At 47.7% G+C, this 22,567-nt stretch overlaps 1 protein-coding gene and 1 long non-coding RNA gene across 5 annotated transcripts in view; one reads left to right on the top strand and one right to left on the bottom strand.

Moving 5' to 3' along the window:
• The window catches only part of MEIS1 (Meis homeobox 1), a 108,615-nt gene extending 95,104 nt beyond the window's left edge, over positions 1 to 13,511 (bottom strand). For 2 of the 4 annotated variants that reach the window (XM_069850104.1, XM_069850106.1), the window contains exons 1-6: positions 12,356 to 12,385; positions 10,801 to 11,027; positions 9,234 to 9,375; positions 8,680 to 8,730; positions 7,788 to 7,838; positions 6,227 to 6,373 (exon numbers count right to left, since the gene is read on the bottom strand). In XM_069850104.1, coding sequence (XP_069706205.1) covers positions 6,227 to 6,373; positions 7,788 to 7,838; positions 8,680 to 8,730; positions 9,234 to 9,375; positions 10,801 to 11,027; positions 12,356 to 12,370 — 633 coding nt within the window. In that variant the 5' untranslated portion in view covers positions 12,371 to 12,385. Of the gene's footprint in view, positions 1 to 6,226; positions 6,374 to 7,787; positions 7,839 to 8,679; positions 8,731 to 9,233; positions 9,376 to 10,800; positions 11,028 to 12,355; positions 12,386 to 12,650 lie in introns of those variants that run through there. The other 2 variants (XM_069850105.1, XM_069850107.1) reach the window with 2 other exon arrangements.
• A 747-nt stretch (positions 13,512 to 14,258) lies between these two features.
• On the top strand, positions 14,259 to 16,235 carry LOC138717519 (uncharacterized). Its single transcript, XR_011336883.1, has 3 exons — positions 14,259 to 14,398; positions 14,554 to 14,594; positions 15,411 to 16,235. It is a non-coding gene; the product is annotated as an uncharacterized lncRNA (long non-coding RNA).
• Positions 16,236 to 22,567: the final 6,332 nt, after the last annotated feature.

The raw sequence follows: 22,567 nt of genomic DNA, 5'->3' as shown, positions 1-22,567 counted from the left end.
AAAGCATTTCTTCAACAGGGTGCCTAGTCTGGATTTGAAGTCACTTGCAAAATAAGAAGCCACCATGACTTTCTGCAGACAGTCTTGCCGCCAGCAAAATTAAGAACGGGCAAATTTGTGTGCAAATCCACTTCTTTCCATCCCATGGCCCACAAATGAGCAAGGAAATGGTAATCTCTGTATCGTAACTTTTAAATATCTTTTTTTTTTTCCTTAAAATTGCAAACAGGCCCATTTGCTTTCAGAACAAACTCAGATTTTTTTTAATTTGCTTTATCAATGCTTAGATTTTCAACATCTGCCCAGATGTCTACTGATGAATCTCACCCCCCACCTTTTCCAAAGTCCAATAACCCCCAGAAATCACTCACTGCCTGCACTATTGCCTTTGGTGCACACAGCGACCCACGTAAGCCTGAAATCTTCACGTCGCTCTTCACCTTTCAGATACATACACAAAAACATTAATTAAAGAACCTGCGACAGCACCATCCACCAAGGCAACCTGATGTGTTTGGCCTGTGGAGGTGATAGGCACCCCTCCTGTGCCAGCACCCCCCTTGCTAATAGAGACCAGACCCCTACCACCTCCACAGAGGGGCTGAATCTTTCCAGGGATCTAGCCTAAATCAAAAAAAGGAGTCTTGAGGACACCAAACTGCAGGGATTCTGCTCTCACCTATGCTCTCAGGCTTATTTTTGCCTTTTGAAGTTAGTAAAAGGGAAAAGACAATCACGCTAAGCATGCCAAAGAAAAGCTGAACCAACTGCCAGCGAGTTGTCTTTAAGTTACATTACAGAATATCAGCAATGGGGTAGATACAGGACCATTAATCAGGGACAGAAATGTATTCAAACAAGGCAAAACACAAAATGTGCGCTCTGTTAGTTACCCTCTCCAAATATTGCTGTGACTGCAGGAAAAAAGCCTAATATAAACACTAATTTCCAAATTTGCTGTACGAGTCAAAGTCTGCTCTGAGTAACTGAGCAGGAACGGAAGGTAACGTGCTGAGGACACAAAGTGACACTGGACCCAGTTTCTTTTCATCTCACACAATCCCTACAAGGAAACAATTCTAGAAACCTTCAAAAATTGTCACAACCAGTTTGAAACAACTTTCCTCTTAATTTTCTTAATTTGTTTCGATTACACAAGATAGCTCCTAACTGCATGCTCATGTGACCAAAAAAATCCAAACGCAGAAAGGCAAAACAAAAAACAAAATTCCCTGATTTAAAGAAGATGTGCCAGATTTTCACTGCTTTTTAAAGCTGTGTTTATCAGCATGACCTACACTTACTCATTTTGATTGAGTGTGATATAATCTTGGTTTTTTAAGTGCTAACATTGCCCACTCCAAGCTGCAGTAACCCTTCCACGTGCAGAGTCCATTACCTTTATTGCTACCTGCAGACGAGCAGCCAGGAAAGGCTCAAACCTTCAGCCATAAAGGTTAAGTTTAAGACAAAACTCATTGTTTCACAACTTCCTTGCAAACATCCAAGTTGCCGCAAAATAACCATCTGTGGTCCCCAACGCAAAGATGCCGTGAGCTCCTGCTTATGGGAACACTCCAGGATACGCTCGCAAATGTTTAGGACCAGTTCCAGAGCTACCTGGAGGTTAAACTCAGCTCTGTCAGGTTTGATATTGAAAACGATGCAAAAAATATTAGCAAATAAAACTATCCTTTGCCAAAAAAAAGGCAACTTCAATTTGAAAAACATTGCACGGAAAATAGGGCTGAGCATGCAAGTTACAGAAGGCAGCAAATATTGTACCCAGCTGTAAAGATGGCTACGCTTGAGCTCCCGAATGGTTTTTTTAAATACATTTTAAAAAAAACCAAAAATCAAAGATTCTTGGATTAAAATGAAATCATAAATCAGAGAAAATATACTCAACCTCATATCTACTTAACAATATATTTACTTGTTTAAAGAAAGAGAGACTAAAGCAAATCTTATTTTGCTAGTACAATTTCAGCCACAGTGCTTCGGATGATAACAGGTCCAGATTATAAGTTGAGGTGTTCTATCTTTACATTAAATAGTCTGCCAAACTCAGGCACAGTAACAGCTCCTAAATATCACATCAAAAAGAAATTACCCCAAAATAGCCAAGAAAAGGAGCCACCAGCTCAAGGTGGCATAAACTCAGAGGAAGAAAATTAAATTTTGGGTCTTTTAAATGTTATTTTATTGGTCCTCCTCAGAGTCCTACTTCACCGCAACTCTTTTACTATATAGAAATTAATTCTACCTTGCACCCTCTGCACTGCCGCTATTATTTTGATGCCTGTTTGTCCAACACGGGAGTACATATACTGAAGGCAGTAACATTCTTAGCTCCTCTCACTTACAACCATCTGTGGTTGGAAAATACCTGCAAAGAAGTCCCAAAGTAAAACAGTATTTCTCAGCATTTTTTTTTTTTCTCCCCAATGCGTTATTAGTGTATTGTCTGCAAGGTATAGCTAATATATTTGAAGTATTTGGGAAAGTTATTCTAGTCATAACCGTCTGATGCCCTAAACAACACATCCACCTTTGGATATGCCACATATTGAGTTCATGATTCTTTCTTTGTAAAGAATACATATGAAGAAATTTTGCCATTTTAATAAAAGATGCTGTCTATCTGCATTTTGTTTAGAGGAACTCTGCAACTGTACACATTAAAAAATATCTATTGCAACATAAATAGAAGCGCTGCTTTATTACGTACATATATATATATGATATACTATCACCCAAGAAGGGCCACCTAAAATGCCACAGTTGCAAACATTTAAGACTGTAACAAAAATGACTGAGACTCTAGTATCAGTTTACTATCCTTCAACAATTTCCCTGGCAGTGGAGTCAAATAATGTTGAATTATGGACCTTCTTACAGGAAGTCTTATTTAATGCTCATTTTTTGATCATTTCCCTCCTAGTCCCTATAGGAATTTGGTTCTCGGACAATTTGCCTTTAAAAGTTTGCGCACATGCAATTGGCTTGTGTGTTACTAAATTATATTTTTTTGTCAAGTAATACTATTGTGGATTTCCTCAAGTTTATTTTCCATAAGAAAATCTTGGTTTGTTCCTACAAATCTATCTTATGCTGCTAGTGTACTTCATTTGAATGCGATGGCTGCTTTATACCCTGCTTTCCTTAAAGGACTTCATAGAGTCTTTCTGTAGACAGGCACTTCTAGTCCAAATTTTACAGTTCGGACTTGAGCACCTGGGTGCCAAAGTGATGTCGTGTGAAGAAAACAGCCCCAGAGCGAGAGTTTAGGAGCACCTAAAACCGAATTTCTGCTGTCTGACTTGTAGTCCTCCTCCTGACTTGTAGTCAGTCGTTGGAGTTTTTTTAATCAGAGGGATTTTTCTCAACCACATCACGCAACAGCTGTGTTTTAAATTTTTTTGGGCTCTGACAAACATTTGAAAATTTAAACTTGCAAATGTTTGAAAAGCTAATGATTAAAAAAGGTTTATTTTGAAACTTTGAGAACGGGTGCACTCCTTCAGCTTGGGTTTTCAAAGTCCCGGGGCCTGGATGATCTCGAGTTCAGTTATCCCCAGCAAAACCCCCAAACTCCTGCCTCCTACTTCTGGAATTGTAACGATAAACAACAGCTCGGCAGGTCCCACCCTGGCAGGCAGCAGGGTCTCACTCGTGGGAGAAGGATGCTGTTTTAGTGACCCACTGCCACTGAGCTGGTTAAATCACTGAACAATGGTCAGCGTTATGGGGCTTTGCTTTGCAAAATCTAGCATTAGTGTCATTGCTTTCCATTAACCGGGGGACTTAAAGGCACTGGCACTGCGGGCCCTAGAAGGAAAGAATAAATAAGGGGAAACCAATAAATTTAAACAGAAAAAAAAATACAGACCCACCCTGTTAACTGCAACCTTTACTACCACGATATAAGAAAATGTAATTAAATCCATAATAAAAGCTTTTACATACTTACTCTTTTACTACTCAGAAGCGCAACCCCGGGCCGGCCCTCCGCACCCGCGCAGCCATAAACGCGCAGCGCGGAGGGACATCCTAATTAGCCACCCCAGCGACAAGCACTCAACACCTTATTATTTAACCATTAGGGCCCTGATACTGCCGGGACACCCTCGGCACCGGCGTTTGCCGGGGACGCGCATCCTCCGATACCCCCCGAGTGCGCGCATCCTCCGCGGCCGCACCGCCCCCCCCGCCACACACACACACAGAACCGTCACCTCCGCGGGTTTTATCGTCGGCCGGGAGGAAAACCGCGTGTCCTGAGCCTTTTCCCTTCGCCGGGGAAAGCGAAGCCCCGCTCCCCGCCGATGGAGAGAGGCTGCTCGGAGCCCCGCGACCCCGCGCTCCGGGACAAAAAGGAGGAGGGGGGGGACACACGACCCTCTCCCCCCCGCCGGCAACCCCAAAACTATCGCTTCATTTCTTTAGCTTTCACTTTAATAAAATAATGATTCGTTGGGAAAATGGGGGTATAAATCTTCATTTTGGAGGCAATTAAAGTGTTGATTTCATTCGTGCCCCTGAGCGATTCTTGTAATTTGCTCAAATAGCTTTATGTACCCAGCACTCCAGAGCTTTTAGAAACCCATTTTCTAGTTAGACTTGTTGGATTACAATTTTTATTCAACAGCAGCGAGCCGAGCTCCTCTCAGCTTAGACCCTGCAGGGCTCCCCTCGCTTTAAGGCGCTGAGCGGGACTCCCGCTCCCCGCGGAGCATCCTCCGCTCCCCCTGGAGCATCCTCCCCGCCGGGCACCCCACCAAGCTTTTCCCCTTGGCTGCAAAGCCCCACGTAGCGCGCACAGAAACCCCTTTTGAAAAGTTCAAGCCTCCCTCCAAACCTGCCTCCCCCTGTCACGGCGCTACAAGGAGCCCGATAGCCTTTGGCAGAGAGGAGAAAATATTTAAGATACCGCCCACGGTGCAAAGCGACGCACCTTTCTGCCGGTGATCTATAAAATAACTCCTGGCTGACAGTGCCTGTGATAATGGCAAAGCAGCCGAGGAAACTCCTGTCTGCTTGACTGCGCCTTGCTTGAACAAAAGGAAACCTCCAGAGTCGGGAGCTGATTGCTCCTAGGACCGTATTTACGAAGCTGATCATAAAGAAGAAATAACTTCGGGTTTTTAGTCCTGGATTTTCCTTTTTTGGGGGCAGGGTCTCTCCTGTCTCGCAGCTAAAGCGTTGCTAAAGCAAGCCGACCGGGAAAACCTTCCCCTAGTTCGACCCGACTCGATAAAAAAAAGCCAAATCTCAGCCACTTCCATCAGCCAGGAGCTTAATTTAGCTCTGGGCACCTCCTGAATTCGCCCCAAACGCTCCCATTAAAAGGCAAGAATCGCAGCCTAAGCCCAGTGGAGGAGACGGGCACAGGAGGAGGGGAGGGGACAGGGAAAAGGCAGCTTTCCCAAGTCATCCCGATTTCCCACATCGGCTACAGCCAGCATTAAAGGTTTGAACCATCCCAGACAAAACCTGGACACCTCCACAGCCACGCAAGGCTTTGCTGGCCTGCTTTAGGGGGTCGGTTTTATTTTATTTCTGGTTTTGTTTTGGGTTTGTTTTTTTTTTTTAAGAGAGGTGTTGAAAACTTGGAAGATCAAAGAAAATAATTTAAAACCTGGGTTCCGTTTTATTTTCTCCTTTTCCCCCTCCCCCGAAGTAAAATGAAATGGGTGCGTTTGCAGCAGGCAGGCGTGCACAAAGCAATGTTCACTGAAGTCTAAAAGCGTTCGGCCAAGGAAAACTGACAAGACGGACTAATGAACCGTAGAGACGGGAAGAAAATAGCCAGTATTTGCTAGATTTCAAACCCTCTCTGTCTTCCTCAGACCACCTATCTCGGATTTTATTATTATTTTGGTAAACGACTCCAGCCATTCCTTTCCTAAGCCACCAAGAATCCCGCGATTCACGGACACCACTTCTATTATTGTAAAGGGTAAATAAAATAAAGACAAAAATTAAAAGCGACAAGAAACAGGTCGAGTTTGCAGGCAGTGCTTTTACAAGCTCATCTCACCAGGTCGAATCCGGGAGCAAGCCTTAATGAAGCAATAATAGCCACATTATTCAAAAATTTTCATTTCGATGGAAATTTATCTAAAAGGGACTTAATCATATGCAAATAATAAAAGGAGGCGTAGTGACCCGGCGAGCGATCTGCATACAAATTTCAGCATGTGCAGCATTGGCGAGATCATACCTGATCTGTTAGGTTTGCTGATCTTGTTATGTCTTCACTGTCCGATTTTGATCCGCCCTCTCTATCGTCTATGACCAAATCGATAGGCATTTTTCCTTTCAAACAGCTAATATACCGGTGGCAGAAATTGTCACATAATTCGTGTACCTATGTTATGACAGAGGTTAAAAAAAATGAAAAAAAAGAGGAAAAAAGGGGAAAAAAAGAGGGGAAAAGGAAGAAAATATAATCAGGAATACATAAGTAAAATTGACAAGTGCAACCAGTCTCCCCCCCCTTCACTCCTGTGACATCAAAAGTCCTAAATAGGGGAAACACACTGCAATTATCCCCCCGAGACCTCTAGACGCATCCAGAATTAGGAATAACTTTCTTTTCTCGCAAAATAGAGATATCCCAGAAAATTGACAGTGACAAGATGATTCACAGGCTACAACATATTCAACACCCGTGTTAAATTCATCTGCTCCCGGAGCTGTGGCCATTAGAGAGGTGACCTGCATGGGTGACATTTAAGGTAAACTATTTAATTTCATCCAGTTATTTCATCATAAAGCCTTTCCAAAGGAATATGAGGACAGGGCGGGGGGAAGAAGGATTTTTAAAAAAAAAGGAAAGGAAAAAAAAAAGATTTCCCAATGCACTGGGCTGAAATACATCATGGGCACCCGTGCCCTGAAATCCTCAGTCGCTTTGATAAACTCATACCTGAGCCGTCTCTGTTAATGGGCGGATTTTAACACATTTCGGGTAGAGGGAGAGCAACCTGCCAGTTATGGTTAGTTAAAGCGGCCGAGGCTCAAGAGAAACTTTTCGACTATTTAAAAACCTCTCAAAATGTTTATTTTTAGGAGAAAGGGAATTCTCTTCTAGGCCAGCTATCAATGACATGTAAAAAATCCTCAGGAAACCAGAGCGCACTTCCAATTTAATGCGAGCTCGGATGACATCGCCTTCTTAGAAATTAGTATTCTCCCTCCTAAGATTTCTGAAATAGCCAGCGGAAAAAAAACCCACTGCATTTAGGCTACAATCCCTTTCTTCTGCTCGGAGGTGTACAATATTCCCAGGAACAAGAGACAGACACAACTATCAGCTCGGCTTTGTCTCTGCAAAATGTTGCAGGACAATCCGTGCCCTGAGCCTGACCTGCAGATGGCTCTTAAAAAAAAAAAAAAAAAAAAAATTCTTCATTCCAACTAACTGCAACCAAAGCCTCTTTCCCACCACCACCAAGAAAAAAAAATGAAATTATTTGAAAAATTAGAAAATTACAATCTCAGGGGCTTGGCTGAACTAACCATTCCGAGTCTCATCTGCGGCACCACAGAACTGCAACTATTTATACAAAGCCAGCAAAGTATTACAATGAACACAAGGCCTGGGCGTTTGAGAGCCCGGTTTTAGAGGCTGAAATTGTAATTAAACTGCGAAGAGAAATGGACGCCAAGATTGGTCTTGACACTAATTACCAGAAAGAAAGACATTTATGCAAATTTACCAGAAGCCTGAACTTCAGCAATACTGAAATGGAGGAGGAAGAAAGAGAGACAAAAATTACCTTCTCTAATTCCAACAGATGAAACCTTAATACTTGTATGGCTTGAATCATCTGCAAAGATACAAACAACACGAGCATTTATCTCATTCCTGGATTTGAGGACATTTCCCACAGCCGCCCCTAATGCACTTTGTAGCTTGACTTTTCTCTAGTAGTAAATAAAAAGTTGTTTTGATTTATGGCAATAACACTAAAACTTAATAGCGGTGGCTTTGTGCGCTGTTTAACGAGAAGCGATCTAGAGTTAACAAAAAAAAAAAATCCCTCCTGCAACGAAGCAACTAAATTATACGGACCATAAACATTTCTTTTCAAAAAAAAAACCTTTAAACACCATCACTGGCTCCTTGCTTTGCGAAAGTGGGAGCGAGACTCCTACAGCGGAGGCTAAATATTTGTTTATCCTTAAGGAAAAAAAAAAAAGAGAGAGAGAGAGAGAGAGAAAAGACCTCATTTTCGGTGAGTTAGCGACCGGTGCATCTCCAGCAACAACAATCCGCTACGTTTCCCACCGAGCTGCTCAAGAGGTGCGTGGAGAGGTTGGCTACAGCGTAGAGAAATCCACGCTCCTCTCGGGCGGGAGATCTCGCCATCCAGCCCGCAAACTCGTCTTTGGATGGGGCTTTCTTTATGGGTATCCTTACGGGGTTTTTTTACTTCCACGCAATTGCCGCACCGCATTTACTTGTAATTAGAAAAGTCATCATAGAACAATATTTTTTTAAAAAGGATCCACGTGGGAAATTTTCAATTTAGCACCACCAAACCACCTCTCCAGAAGACAGAGAAGATTTTTTTTTAAAAAAAAAAAAAAAACCAAAACATAAATGGGAAGGGAAGAGAGGGTTGCGGGTTGGGGGTGGGGAAAGGAAGAAGTGTTGTTAACTCTTACCAAGTTATCCAGTTCAGGATTAGAGGAAAAGAGGGGTTTCTCTGCTCGGATCTAAATATAAGAAAGTGGAGGAAAGGGGGGAAAAAATAACAATAAAAAAGATGTGCAATATGGAAGCAGAAAGAGCAGACGTTATTATTTCTTGCTTCATTACACTGTCGGGTCCATTATGTAACCTTTCGTGCAAAGCCCTGACTGCGGGATTTAGTGCATCAGCCAAACACTTGAACAAGTGAATCAAACACACCGAAAAATACCTACGGAGCTTCCCGGCTCCCGCAGCCGCGCTCCCGCCCGGGCGCCCACCGCTCCCCTGCTCTAGGGGGTGGGAAATGCCGAGATTCACCGATTTTTTTTGTTGTTGATTTTGTTTTGGATGCTGGTTGTGTGTTTGGTTTCTTTTTATTCCTGCCTCTCGCAGTGAGGCGGGGGGAGGGGGAAACGCGCATCCTTATCTCAACAGAGACTTGTTTTTCTCGTTACAACTCCCCCCCCTTCCTTTTTATTTTTTTCTTTCCTCCCCACATTTACTGTTTCAACCCGGTTTTGCTGACCTGTTTGGCGAACACTGCTATGTCTTCATTGAAAGACTCGGAGGAGCAAACATCGCCTCCCGCTACCCCGGGCTCCCTGGGTGTGCATGTAGCTAATTCACATTTCTCAAAAATCAGTGCTAAAAGAGGGAACAGGGGGTGTCTGAAAGAAAATACAACAGTCACACACAGAGGGGAAACGTATGTATATGTGCTATAAGGAAACAAAAAAACCCAGACAGAGGAGTTAGTCCCGTAGCAGCGTGTGCGGGGAGGGGGCACCCAGCGAAGGGGGCTCCGCAGCCCCCACCGGCAGCCCGGCGCTAGCTGCCCGCGGAGATTGTTCAGACAACCTTAGGACAAGCTAAGAATAAAACCCAAGCCTGTTCCAGCAGCCATTTTGAATGAACTTTCCTTGTCTTTAGGAAAAAAATATTAATAAATTAAAATTTCTAGACGACCGCTTTCTGCCTTTCTTGCTTTTAATTCCCGTTTGGTTGTTTTTTTTTTTTTTTTCCGCTGGAAGACTCGCGTAGGGGGAAAAAAAAAAAATAAAATAAATAAAGAGACACCAACCCAGAGGAAGAGAAAAAGAAGCGACCCCCATCCAAATGGAAAAAGCAGCAGCCCCTGCCCCCCGAGCCGCCCCCCCGGGCTCCGCAGCCCCCGCCGCGGGGAGCCAGGTGCTGCGGGGCTCTGAAAGCTCCCCGGGAGAAAGGCTGCGGCTGCATCTGGCTCCCTCGGCCGTTTAATAATTTAAATAAATAAATAAGCGTGGGCACACACGCACACACACGTATATAGATGTATATTTATAACAAGGAGTTCAGCTCTCTGCCAGGGCTTCGTACTTTTTGGGATTTGGGGGTTTTGTGTTGTTTTTTTTTTTTTTAATTTGAGTTTTAACCAACCCTACAGATTTCTGATAAACCGATAAAGAATCCGAACGACGTGATGTTTTTTTTTTTTCTTTCCTCCCCCTTCTCGCTGCTTTGAGGGCGATTTTAAAAGGCTCCTAAACTTCCCTTCAAACTCAAGCCGGGCAGATTCATTTCAAAAGCATCATAACCCAACACAACCCTCAGCTCCCAGCGCAACGGCCTAGAAACTGCTTTGCGAGGAGTTGCCACCCTGAGGAGCATTCGATGCTGCCGAATTAAAAGTTACAAAAATTAAAAGAAAATTTAAAAAAAAAAATAAAATAGAGAGTTGAGAGAATGAGCTCTTGGAGTTTTCTCCGCAAGGAGAGCGGAAAGTTGGGCGAAGCGCTCCAACTCTTCCCCGCTCCCGAACTCCGTGCGGAGATTCACCACCCGGCGCAGGTTGTGCCCTGGGAATGTTATTTCCTCCTCTTCCTCCTCCTCCTCCCAGCGGTGATGCCTCCAGCAAGCCCGGCTCCTATTTTCCAGAGCCCCCCGCGCTGCTCCCCGCGCCGAGGGGACCCCAGCCCCTCTCTCTCTCTGTCCCCCCGACACTCTCTTTTAAGACACAAACAGGCGAAACGAAGGATCCGGCCCGCTCCTCAGCCCCAACCCCGCGCATCCCCCGGGTCCCTCCCGCGCAGGTTACGCGGCGGCGGGGCACCTACCCGTAGATGGCATCTTTATCTCTCTTGAGGGCGTCGTTGACGGAGGCGCCCATGGCGGGGGCCATGGCGTTGGCGTGGGCGGCGTGCGGGTACTGGTGCGAGTGGAGCGGCGGCCCGTGGTTGAGGTGGTGGACGGGCTGCATGGGGCGGGCGCCGTGGGGGTCCCCGTACATGGTGGTGGGGATGCCCACCCCCTCCATGCCGCCGTAGTGGGGCAGCTCGTCGTACTGGGGAAGGGAGAGGGGGAGAGAGAGAGAGAGAGCGCGGAGAGGCGTCAGGGCGCGGAGGGGGGAGCCGCCCCGCTCCCGCTCCCGCGGGAGAAGCCGCGTTCCCCGCGGGCTCCGCGCCCGCCGTCCTTTCCCACCCCCGCCGCCTCCCCAAACGCCGCCCCGGGCCGGGGAGCGGCGGGGCCGGGCTGCTCCGGGCCGGCTGCCGCGCACCCGGGGTCCTCCGAGGCCGGGGCAGACGAGAACTAGTAATAATAATAACAATAATAAACATAAAAAAAAAGAAAAAAACAAGCCCAAACCCACAGCTCACCCCGTCCCCACACCTCCCAGCCCCTTCCCCGCGAATCAAAGCGGTTCACGAAGCCCAAGCCTCCCTCCGCTAAACTTTTCCCGCTGATAAGAAGTCAGGTACCTAACCCAGCCGGGATGTGAAAAGTTCAGCAGCGGTGGAAAAAAAAAAAAGGTGGTGGGGGGGAAAGGAGCGACTGTGGGGGTTTCTAACAATTCCACGCGAACGCAATTTTAAAGCCGAAAGGCTGGAAGTGTTTGCCCGGACTCTCGGGATTTTGGGAATGCCATTTTTTTTCTTTTTCTTTTTTTTTTTTTTTTTAAAAAAAGGTTTTCTTTGTTAAAGATTAAGGAGCGAAAGAGAACGCGGTTCCCAGGCAGCGGGGGAAACGGCCACTTCTCATCTATTAAAAGCGAAGGTGTGAATAAACACTTTTAAAGATCTCTGACACTTGCTTGGACCGAAAGAGTAAAAGGCAAGTTGTCAGCAGAGGAACTTTTTTCCTCATACAGCGCTCGGAGGGGCGGCAGGCAAATTAGGCAGGAAAACTTTTTTCCAGGGCTTTCCCCCTTCCCCAAATCCCTGCTCGCCCGACCCCGAATGATATTTCTTTTCTCCCCCACAAAATTTCAATTTAGGAGGTAGATGGAATTTTTTTAAAAAAAAAAAAAGGAGATCGCATCAAAATAGAAAAAATAATACACATGGCAGTGCACGTTGGTAACCTCCACTTCAAATTAAAGTGATTTAAAAAGAGCTCCCCCCCACACACACATCGCACTGCACCTTTTGTGACTGAATACTAAAAAAAGAAAAGGGGAAAAAAAGAAGGAAAAAAGGAAGAAAAAAGTTGTGCTTACTCCCAGCTAGAAGTTATCTTCCGAAAGTGAAGGGGTATATCATCACTAACACAGCGAAACGCCCAGAGACATGCACACATTCAAATACTTCAGGCACTGGTGACTTTAAAAAAAGACATTGGTGGGACTAAAGCCACAAACCCAACAAATACAGAGGGTCGGACATATTCACTTACACGCCTGCATGTCATTAATGTATAGAAACCTTGCCTTTTGCGTGAGAGATCCGGAATAGGGAGTGAAAGAATCAAGAAAATATCAATATATATAGGTTTTAAGCCTACAAGTACAACTGATAAATCCTGTCGCTCCAGGACACCGCTTTGTGCCCCTGCTCCAAAGAGGAGGGGGGAAGAAGGGGAGGGAAAAAAAAAAAAAAAAAGAGAGAGAAACTTATTTCGCAGCGTCTCTGTCAGCCACGTTTCAATATTATTTCACATTTGAAATCCAATTTTTTTTTTTAATACATACCCTTTGCGCCATCGGCCTGCTTGCTCCCTTCCTACTTCAACTTCTAATATATCCTCTTTAAGGCCAGTGTGAAAAGAAAGAAACGCGAAGTTCCCCCCCCCCTCGCCCCCCCAAAAATGCAAAAATCCCTTAGCGTCGCCAGCAATGAAAGCAATCGAGTGAAATCTTCGGCTTGCTGGATCTCAGCGAAGCGATACGGTAACTCAGCATTAAAAAAGGAGAAAAAAAATAGAAGGAAAAAAAAAAATCAACTCTCCCTCCTTCCTTCCTTCTTTTTTCTTTCTTTCCTCTCTCCCTGTCTCTCTCTACTCTCCCCCTCTCGTTTCCAAGACAGCAGCGGGGCGAAAGCAAATATCCTTTCCCCAAATCAGGGGTTTTGTGTTGTTTTTTTTTTTTCTTTTTCTTTTCCTTTTTTTTTTTTTTTAAAGTGCCCCTCAAACCCAACTACCAAGTCTCATGGCTTTTTGCCACTCCGGCTGTCAATCACAGGCGAGGTTGTCAAGGTGGTGAATGACTGATGATGATCCGCTGCGTGTGCTCCCACCGCGCAGGACACCTCAAATGTTAATTTTCGAGAGCGCTCACACCCCCCCCAAAAAAAAAAAAAAAGAGAAAAAGAAAAAAAAAAAAGCGTTGAAAAAAAAATTAAAAAATTGAGGGAGGAGGAGAGGGAGGAAGAGGAAAAATTAAAAATTAAAAAGGCTCGCTAACGCGCCGGCTCTCCTTTTATTACGGTTATTATGATGATGATGGGGGCTTTTTTCGCTCCTCCTCGGATCGCTCCCGCTTGCTCGCCGGCGCCGGCTGGCTCTGCCCCTGCGCGGCCGCCGGGCGAGGCTGGCGGAGGCGGGCGCGGGGAGGGAGGAAGGGAGGGAGGGAGGGAAGGAGGGAGGGGGGACGGGGGTGAAGGGAAGGGGGGGGGGGGAAGGCGCGGCGCTGCCGCCGCGGGCCGCGCAGCTGCCGGGGCCACCGCCGCCGCGGCGAGCGGAGCGCAGCGCCGGGCTGGAGCAGACTGCGGGAACCCGGAAGTAGTGGTGGCCATAACAGGTCGCGTCTTACACAATGCGCTGGGCGGCAGCAACTCTGCCACCGGCGCGGGGGGGTGTTGCGAGGTTGAAGGGGTTGGGGTGGGGGGGGGGCTGTGTGTTCGTATGTGTGTGTGTGTGTGTGTGTGTATGCGTGCGCGCGCGCTGCCCGCCCCGCGCCCCCCCGCGGGGACGGAGGGTGGGACACTCCGCCTCCCTCCCACCCTGCCCTTTGGTGTGTGGGGGGGGGGGGGGGGGGGCGCTCCCGCTTCCTTTGTCTACCGACCCCCCCCCCCCATCACTCTCAGCTCCGCGACGCCCCCCCAAACATACACATTCACCACCCCCCCCCCCCCGCTTTCTCCCCGGGTGGCTCCCCCCGCGGCCGCCGGCCGAGTGAGCTCACCCGCCGCCGCGCCGCCGCGGACCAATCAGCGCCGCGCCTCGACACGATTGGTCCAGGCGGGAAGCGGGGCTCGGACCGGGAATGATGATGGGGGGGGGGGGGGGGGGAGCGCGTCGGGGCGCCCCGCGGGCAGGGCTGCCCGCGGGGCGCCCCGACGCGCTCCCCCCCCCCCCCCGCCTTCCTACCAACCCCATTCCCGGTGTGTCACCGTGTCCTTTCCTCCCTCCCGCTACCTGCCGGTTGGGAGAGCTGCCCTGGCCCCATCGCATCTCCCGGAGCCGCTCCTGGAAAGGGGGCTGTGTGTCAGTGTTCCTCCGGTAACTCCCCCCCTATTCCCCCCCCCCCCCCCATCCCAGCCCCGTCGAGGCTGCTCCGGTGCCCGGGGTGGCACGTTTTAAACTTCAGGGAAACCCGTTTCCATCCCCCTCCCCCCCCCCCCCTTTTTCTCCCACCACCCGTCCCTTTGCGCTAGGACCGGCCTTTTATTCCGCCGAGGGAATAAAGACCTCTCAGGTAAGAGCCGCTTTAATGCCCCATCATCCCTCCTTCCCGCCCCACGCATCCCCGGGGCGAGCCCAGCCGCGGCCGCGGGGCTCATCTCCGTTCACCCGGGAACGATTTCCCAGCTCCCTTGGAGGGGGAGGCTGAGGCTTAACTCCCAGCTTTGCCATCTCCCCGTCCCTTTGCCTTTCCCCTCCCTAAAAATTATAAGCGTCCTCATCCCTTTTTCCTTTCCCCTCCCTAAAGATTTTAAGCGTCCTCATCCCTTTTTCCTTTCCCCTCCCCAAAAATTTTAAGCGTCCTCATCCCCTTTTCCTTTCCTCTCCCCAAAAATTTTGAGAAACCCCTCCTTTTACGCGTCTCCAACAGGCCTTTACGAGATGAATTCAGCGCAACCCAGCCCGAAACACTTTTACGGTGTAATTACAGTCGTACAAATTGTTTGCCCAAACCTCATTCTGGATAAGGATTTTACAATTGGCAAACAGTTATTACTCTTAGGGCTGGCTGCGGGAAATCGCACCGCGCTCCTCTCCGCTTGCAATAATAAAAGAAAGGAAAAAAAAAAAAAAAAAAAAGCCCAATCCGGGCAGCAATTAATCACCTATTAAAGGGAAAGAGCAGGCGGACAGGTCCGCGCTGTCTCGCTGAGCTCCGGGCTCCAGCATCTCCGCCTTCTTTCTTATTACCAAAACTTGCTGTTTTGCAGGAATCTGTTGGCGCTTGCTCATCGCACGGTGGAAAAGGGAGAGGGGAGGGAAATTAGAGATGGAGGGGGGGATTAAAAAGCACCCCTTGACCCTCCCTACCCCTCTCTTCTTTCCCCAGGCCTTTCGCGGAGGGGGAAAAACACGTCTGGGGAGCAAGGGAGCCTCCTCCACGAGGTGGAATCTGGGTCCATTTGCTTATCGGATAATAAATGAGGCTTTTAATCAGGCTGAATTTCCCAGCTTAAGGAAAGAATTAGTCATACCTAGGAACAGTCCAATGTTTTCTAGCTAGCTTCCCTGCCGCCTTCCTCGCAAGGATTCGGGGGGGGGGGGGGGGGAGAGAGGGGGGGAGAAATCAGCATTCAAGTGCGCTCTTTCACCATTAATATTGAAATTTGAAAACTGAAATAGGAACAACCAGAAGAGACAAACAAACAAGAAACTGCAGAAGAAAGCGCTTGAAAGGCGGCCGAGAGATAATCCAGGAATGCTTCAGATAAGGGGGGGGGCGATACGTGCAGAGATAACCGAAAAGTCACAGCCTGATGAAACGGCTGGAAGAGGGATGGGGAGGGAAAACCAACCCCCCCCCAAGCCCTCCGTAAAGACCTATGAAAGGGCAGACGCGAGGAGGGGAAAAGTGATAATCGAAGGAGGTTAAGCGCACGGGATTTCATCGAGCCGCAGAAGCGCAGAGTTCGGGGTTTGTTTGCTCCTGATCCGGCACACGAGGGACCGGGACCGGCCCCGGGGACCCGTGCAGGACCGGGACCGGCCCGCTGCCTCGGCCCCCGCCGCCCGCGGAGGGTGGGGGGCTGCCCGCTCCCCCTCCGCTCCCCGCCGGCCCTGGCGTTTGTTGAAGTTATGGGGGTCTTTTTATTAATTAAATAGAGGGCTTCATAAAATATTCCCAATAAAATTTACGGTTGTCTTAAAACTTTCTAAACACCGCTATAAATTTTTGTGGGTTTTTTTTTTTTTTAATAAAATTAAGTGGGAAATGAGTTACTGGCCGGGATTTTTGTCACTTCAACTTTTCGGGCCGCGGAGGGAAGGCACAGGGACACAAAAGGAGCCTTTCAGGGGCGAGAGCCTCTGTCAGGTTTATCCGGCGGTGGCACCTCGGGGCAGCCCTGTTCCTATTTCCATGAGACTTCAGCTTAAAATCCCTAGCAGCAGTATTGGGGTGGGTGGCTTTTTCTTTTGTTATTTTTTTTTATTATTATTTTTTTTGCTCACACGATCTAGGCACCACAAGTTCATCTGTAGTAATTTGGAAGCTCTGCTCCGCTCCCGTGTTTGCAGCGATACCTGCATTTAGGGCAGCTCCCCGCCGCGCCTCTTTACTCCCTGCCCATGTCTCTCTTTTCTGATGATGCGACTACACTTCGTTGAATGAAATAATTAATAATAATAACAATATTAATAATAAAATTGCCGGGTAAAACTCCGGCTGCTTAATTAAAGAAAAGCTGCTCGGCTGCTTCGCGTCGGAAGGATTGAGCTGTTGCGCCGTCTACTGGGCGACAGGGAAACTGCAGCCAGAGGCGCCGCCGAACTTTCTGCGGGATAAAAGTCCGGGTTTCGGCAATTTGGACGGGCCGAGGGAGCCGAAACCCTCGGTAGAAGAAGAGAAAAAGCGACCTCGGAGAGAAAAGTCGTAGACGCAATTATTATTTCCATGGGCTACACCTCTATAATTGTGTAAAACTCCGCTTTTAAGCGGTCGGGGTTTTATAAAGTGCAGAGCGCGAAGCAATCGCCTGCATTAAGGTAAAGCTGGTTTGAGTTTACCCGTGGGAAGCTGTTGGACATTAGCTAAATGCGTAGGAAAGGAGGGAATAAAGAAAAAAAAAAAAGAAAAAAATAAAAAGAAGGGGGCAAATACTTGCGAATGGTTTAGCAACTTGTCCGCCGCAGCCCGTGGGGCAGAGGGAGCGCTCCCAGCCCAGGCAGCTCCCGCCCCGAGGATGCTCTCGGAGGGGAGCGAAGATGTGGTGCCCTGATAGCAGCCACTCTGCTGTGGCAGCTGGAGGGAGCTTTGCAGCCTTAGTCTCGGCTTAGACGAAGCGCAAACGTCGCTGTTTTAATTTCCCAAGCCTCTGCCCGTGCCAGAGCCGCGGATGCTCCCAGGCAGATGCAGCCAAACTGGGCAATTCCCCTCTCCCTGCTCACTTGGCTCTCCGTTTCGTGGCACCTGGGATGCTCTGCTCCAAAAAAGAAGTTCAAGAGGAGACGGGGGAAAGAAGGATTTTTTGTTTTGGTTAAAAAAACCAGACAACCCGCCTTTTAAAAAAAACCAAACAAACAAACCAAAAAAACCAAAAAACAACCTTGGCTTTTGCGGGACGAGAGGCGCAGAGGGGCCGTGAAATGCAAAGCCTTTGCCGTATTTACAGAGTGTCGGCAGCCGACCGTACGTGTAGATAAAAATCTAGCAGTCTGCGTGAGCTCAAAGGAGATTTTTTTAAGTAAAGATCTCTAAGCGCCTCTTCTCAACCCACACATATGCCCGCACGTAGCTTAAAAAGCCGAGACACCCACGTAGCTGAACAATAGGGTTTTTAAAAATACGGTAAATGAAGGTATAAGCGTACCCCTCTGCCACTTGTAGCAGACCAAGAGCGACGGCTCTCTCTGCCTTCAAAGCCACTTGCCAGAGTTCAACAGAGAGTGACATAAGCCTAAAATATTCGATACCTTCTTTTCTGGAGACTTTACCCACTTCTGCTGGACTAAGTTCAGCTCCGAGTTCGTCTCTGCGGGTAGATTTTTTTTGTCTTCGAAGGAAAACTACAACCTGCTTGATTTTTTTTTATCAGCAAGGGATTACAGATACTTTCCTCAGAGTAAATAAAGCAGAAATTAAATCACCCCGTGCCCCTGGTATAAAAAGTAGAAATGAAAGCCCCTCTTCTAAGAAGTCAAACGAAGTATCCTAGCTTTTTAAATGAGCCTGAAAGTACTTGCGACATAGTACGAGGAGCAAATTCGCGAGCAACAGAATAAAACCCCAATTTCAAGCCACAGGGAGTTGAATATTGGTATCTGAGGCTGCCTCGGCTGAACCAGAGCGAAGCGGAGTTCTGTCAGAGCTTCTTCATTTGTTGTTTTCCTCCAAACTACTTTTCAATATTGCTCCATTCCTATTACCTAACCCCGTATTCAACTCGGCTAATGAGCCCATTACAGAACTATTTCGGCTTGCCTCTGATGCCGATTGCAGAGGCTCGGGCACTGACTGGAGCGGGGATCTGGAGCTGTTAACCATGGTGCGACGAGAAGAAACCTGTTTTTTTTCTGAAGGTTCGGCTTGCTCTTCAAGCCGCGGAGATGGGTCTCTGCAGAAGACACCATCAAGGTAAATTCGGGTATAAATCACCCACGCTTTATAAATTAAAAAAAACCCCAAGCAAACAAAAAACCCAAAACAACAAAACACCCAAAGCAACCACAACAAAACAATGTAAAAGATGGAGCAAAGCCCTGCTCCAGGGGTGCGGTCGGGCAGGGGCTCGGGGGGGCTCCGGGCTGTGTCCGGGGTGCGAGGGGCCGGAGAGGCAGGGGAAGGGAGTTGGGGTCTCCGCAGCTCCCCCAGGACAGCGCTCCCCGCCGCTATCTGCATCCGTGGGTGCATTATCGTAGATTTTGCATAATTGCATATTGACTTAACTAAATGGATCGGCAGAGCTATTTAAACATCTCTCTCTTCCACCCGCAAACAATTCTCTCGGCTAGGAGAAAGAGGGGAAAAAAAAAAAAAAAAAAAAGAGGGCTGCAAAAGATCTTCAAGTTGCTCTTGCTCCTTCGTTTTGAAGCATTTCTTAGGGCACACGTGGCTCCTCTCTGAGAGGTTTAGATCTGAGTTGGTGCCTGTGAGCGCAGGCAAGCAGAGGGGATCTGCAATAGCGTGTGTAACAGCCAGGATGGGGGGCTGTTGTTCCTTTTGGGGTCTTACAGATGAGTATGTGGACATACGTGTCTCTGAACTCCCTTGGATAATTTTTGGCCAGCTCTGATGGCCATCTGATAAGTGTACGTGGGTATGTGTCTGTGTGCGCACATCAAGGACTGCTCTAGGGATGACTTAGGAAAAAAACCCGCCTATTTGTTAAGTATTTTTAAAACCTCATTTGGATGAGAAGTGCTCCAAGGCGGCGTCCTCCTTTTCCTACGCTCCCCCAGCCACAGCAGTGCCACGCAAGCCACGTCAGCCCCCAGCTACAGAGCTGGGCTTTGCCTCCAAGGACAGGAGTGCTCATCCTCCGCCTGCCCCCCTGTCTTTGCCGTTGTCCCTTATCCATCCTCGCCACTCACAGGTTGGAGTAGAGGAGGCTGTCCTCACCCGTGAGCCTTGCAGGGGATGGTGGCCTCCTCCCTACCCAAGGCTGGCTCCCCTGGGCAGCAGCTGTGAGAAACAGGGAGGGAGGGAAGAAAAGGAAAGGAAGGGGGGGATCGGAGAGGGAGGTGGTGAAAGCTGAACTTTCCTCCAAGCAGTGCAAGCGTCCCCTCGGAGGGGCCCCAGCCCCAGGAGCTGACTCCCTAGCCCTGGGCCTCCCACATGGCAGCAGCGGCATTGCCTACTCCCAGCCCTGCATCTTGGCTTGCCTGCTGGCCGCTCCCCACTGGCCTCGCTGGTCTGCAATGAGGGGCCCGTGAGATATGCAGGGACCAAGCCAGGTCCATGCGGTGGCCTAAGATGAGAAACTTCAATGGCCAGGGGATTCAGAGCATCCTGTGCAATGACGTGACACTAACAGTCATTTTCTGCAGTTTGGGTTCACAGAAAGATCTGCGGGGATCTGCAGTTGTCAAAGGGAAATCCCAGTTAGAAGAACCTACCAAGGTGCATCAAGAGAGTGTTTCCTTCCAGCTTATCCCACTGAGCACTTTTTATTTTTTTCTTTACCTCAACAATGTTAGCTTTGCTTGAGAAGCTGTAATTGCCCTTTAAAGAAAATGTTGTCCTGCTCTTATCCTCAACTTAGTCATGGGGACAGGACAAGAAATCAGACAGACAGCCAAACTCCCCAGACTCTGGAAAGGGAGCATTTTTTGCATTGAACCAGAGAAATATCTCATAGAGCAATCAGCTTCAGCTGTCCTCAACCACAGCATTGTTTCCTTGACTTTAGATCAATCGAATTCTCTGTGTTTTAGCTAAGAGGACTCTCAGCATGCGTTGAAGGGGACTATCCCACCACCCAACCTTTCAGTTCAGATTTCCAAAGATATTTTGCTGCTTCTCTCAACACCACAGTCCACACAAAATTTGTCACCTAATTCCTGCCAGCAGTACAAACCATCTTTAACAAATGAGGGCAGTAAGCCACAGTTCTCTACTGGCTAAGGTCTCATTGAAAGTCACCGGAATTAAGTGCCTAAGTCACCTTTTGAAAAGGTCTGTCTTTCTGAAGGTAGATATACATCACAGTGCATGTCGACATGACCAAAGTTGCTTTGAATATCTCTGTTGTGGAGCCAACAAAAACATGTTTGCAGGCTCTATCCACCCAAGTGGTTCCCAGGGCATTTTGGGGACACTGAATCCTTTGCCTCACCTCTCTTCTTCCCTCAAAACACTGTTTTTATGCCTCTGGATGCAAACAGGAGCAGAATGGAGTCGATTTCTCCAAGATGCATTTGCCTCCCATCAAATAAAGGTGAACTGCGAAGATGCACTAGTTCACTTATTGCTTTAGTCCCCTTCTCAATTTCTACCATCCCTTTTACTTCAACCTTGAGTGCACCCCCTGAGACCTGATCACTTCCCTACATGGTGCGTGGCAGCTTGTGGTGTTGGTAGCAGCCAAACATCTTATAAGCATGTGTGCGAGACAGGAGATCCTCATTCCATGGCCAGAGATCTTGAAGCGCAGAAGGTCTTCAAGGGACTCAACCAAGAAACTACGTGGTAGCATGAGGAATAGCAGCGAGATACTTTGCGTTTCAGGCTGCTGTTTGAAGACAAGATGTTGCCACTCCTCTCTTTGTTAACTCATAAATAGCAACTCTGGACCTTGCTCAGATCTTTCCCCATTGTGCCTGAATATCTTATTTTAATTTATTTTTTCCATATCATCCTAGATGATATTTCCTCTTTTATGTTTCCAAGTTGAAGTTTATTATAGTTGTCTGCGTTGCTGATCACTTGTAACCCTTCTTATTATTTTCCTGTCCTTGCTACTATTTGAAATTCTTCTTACTTCAGTCCTGTTTTCCAATGTTATTACTGTACTGCTCACCCTATTTTCCACCAAACCCATGCTGCCTTGATTTTGTTCTTGCCAAACTTGAGGCTGCTACTCCTCCTTTGCTATGCAGCACCACTAGATTAATCTTTTTTTCAGCCTTTTCCATACACAGTACACCTCTCTGATGATGAGGAGATCCTCACCAGGTTTCACCAGTGCCAGCCATATTGTACCTTGCTATTAGTGTTACATTTCTCGTTATTCTTGGTCCTTCCCAAAGCCTTTGAAGTCATGTAGAGACAATTTGATTCATTAGTATGCTCAGTCTTGCAGTAACTCTAGCTTCTGCTGTAGTTCCTGTATTAGAAGCACATGTTTGGTCTATAAGTTAGGGGAAAGCTCCACCATCTGACTTCCCTACATAGTTCAAATTCCACTTTAAAAATCTTTGCCTCCCTGAACTTGAGTGGCTAGTGGCTTTCTGCCCTGGGTATCCATACATGGGAATGCCATGTCTTCCTCTCTCCATCCCTACTGGGATGACGCTGTCTTGTGAGCAATATGCTTTCTCTTTCTGTGTGTCTCAAGCTTGGAAGTTTTTATGACAGTTGCGTGTGTTTGCAGTTCTCTCCACAGTTTTCTGGAAGAGCTGCATTTATCCCGAATAGTTACGTACTGAGACGTCACTTAGCTTCATGTAAGCTGAGATCCATCGGCAGAACTCTTCACTAGATGTCCTTACGGCAGCATCATTGGTCTTGTTGGGTCAGGAGCCAGATAACCACGTCATTGTTTCTTCTGGCCATCAGGATGTTGGACCAGGCTCCCCCGTGAGCCACTACCTGAAAGAGTCTCTTGCTTTCTTGACTCTCCCAAAGCTCTTCTCAAAAAACAATGGTGTGGGCATATAAAATGTGGTTTGACACACATTGCTCACTTAGACTTCCTATGCTGTCCTGCTGCTCTGCAGGCTGAGTGTGGCTCCTCGGTCTTCACTTCCTTTGGTTGCTTCTTTGCCACCCAGTGGGTTTGTGTGTTCCTTCAAACACACAAGGAGACCATCACAAATTGCCACTAACTC

Source organism: Phaenicophaeus curvirostris, chromosome 2 (genome assembly GCF_032191515.1).
Source record: "Phaenicophaeus curvirostris isolate KB17595 chromosome 2, BPBGC_Pcur_1.0, whole genome shotgun sequence".
NCBI lineage: Eukaryota > Metazoa > Chordata > Aves > Cuculiformes > Cuculidae > Phaenicophaeus > Phaenicophaeus curvirostris.
Note: the sequence above shows the minus strand (reverse complement) of the source record. Positions and strands in the feature narration are given on the sequence as shown.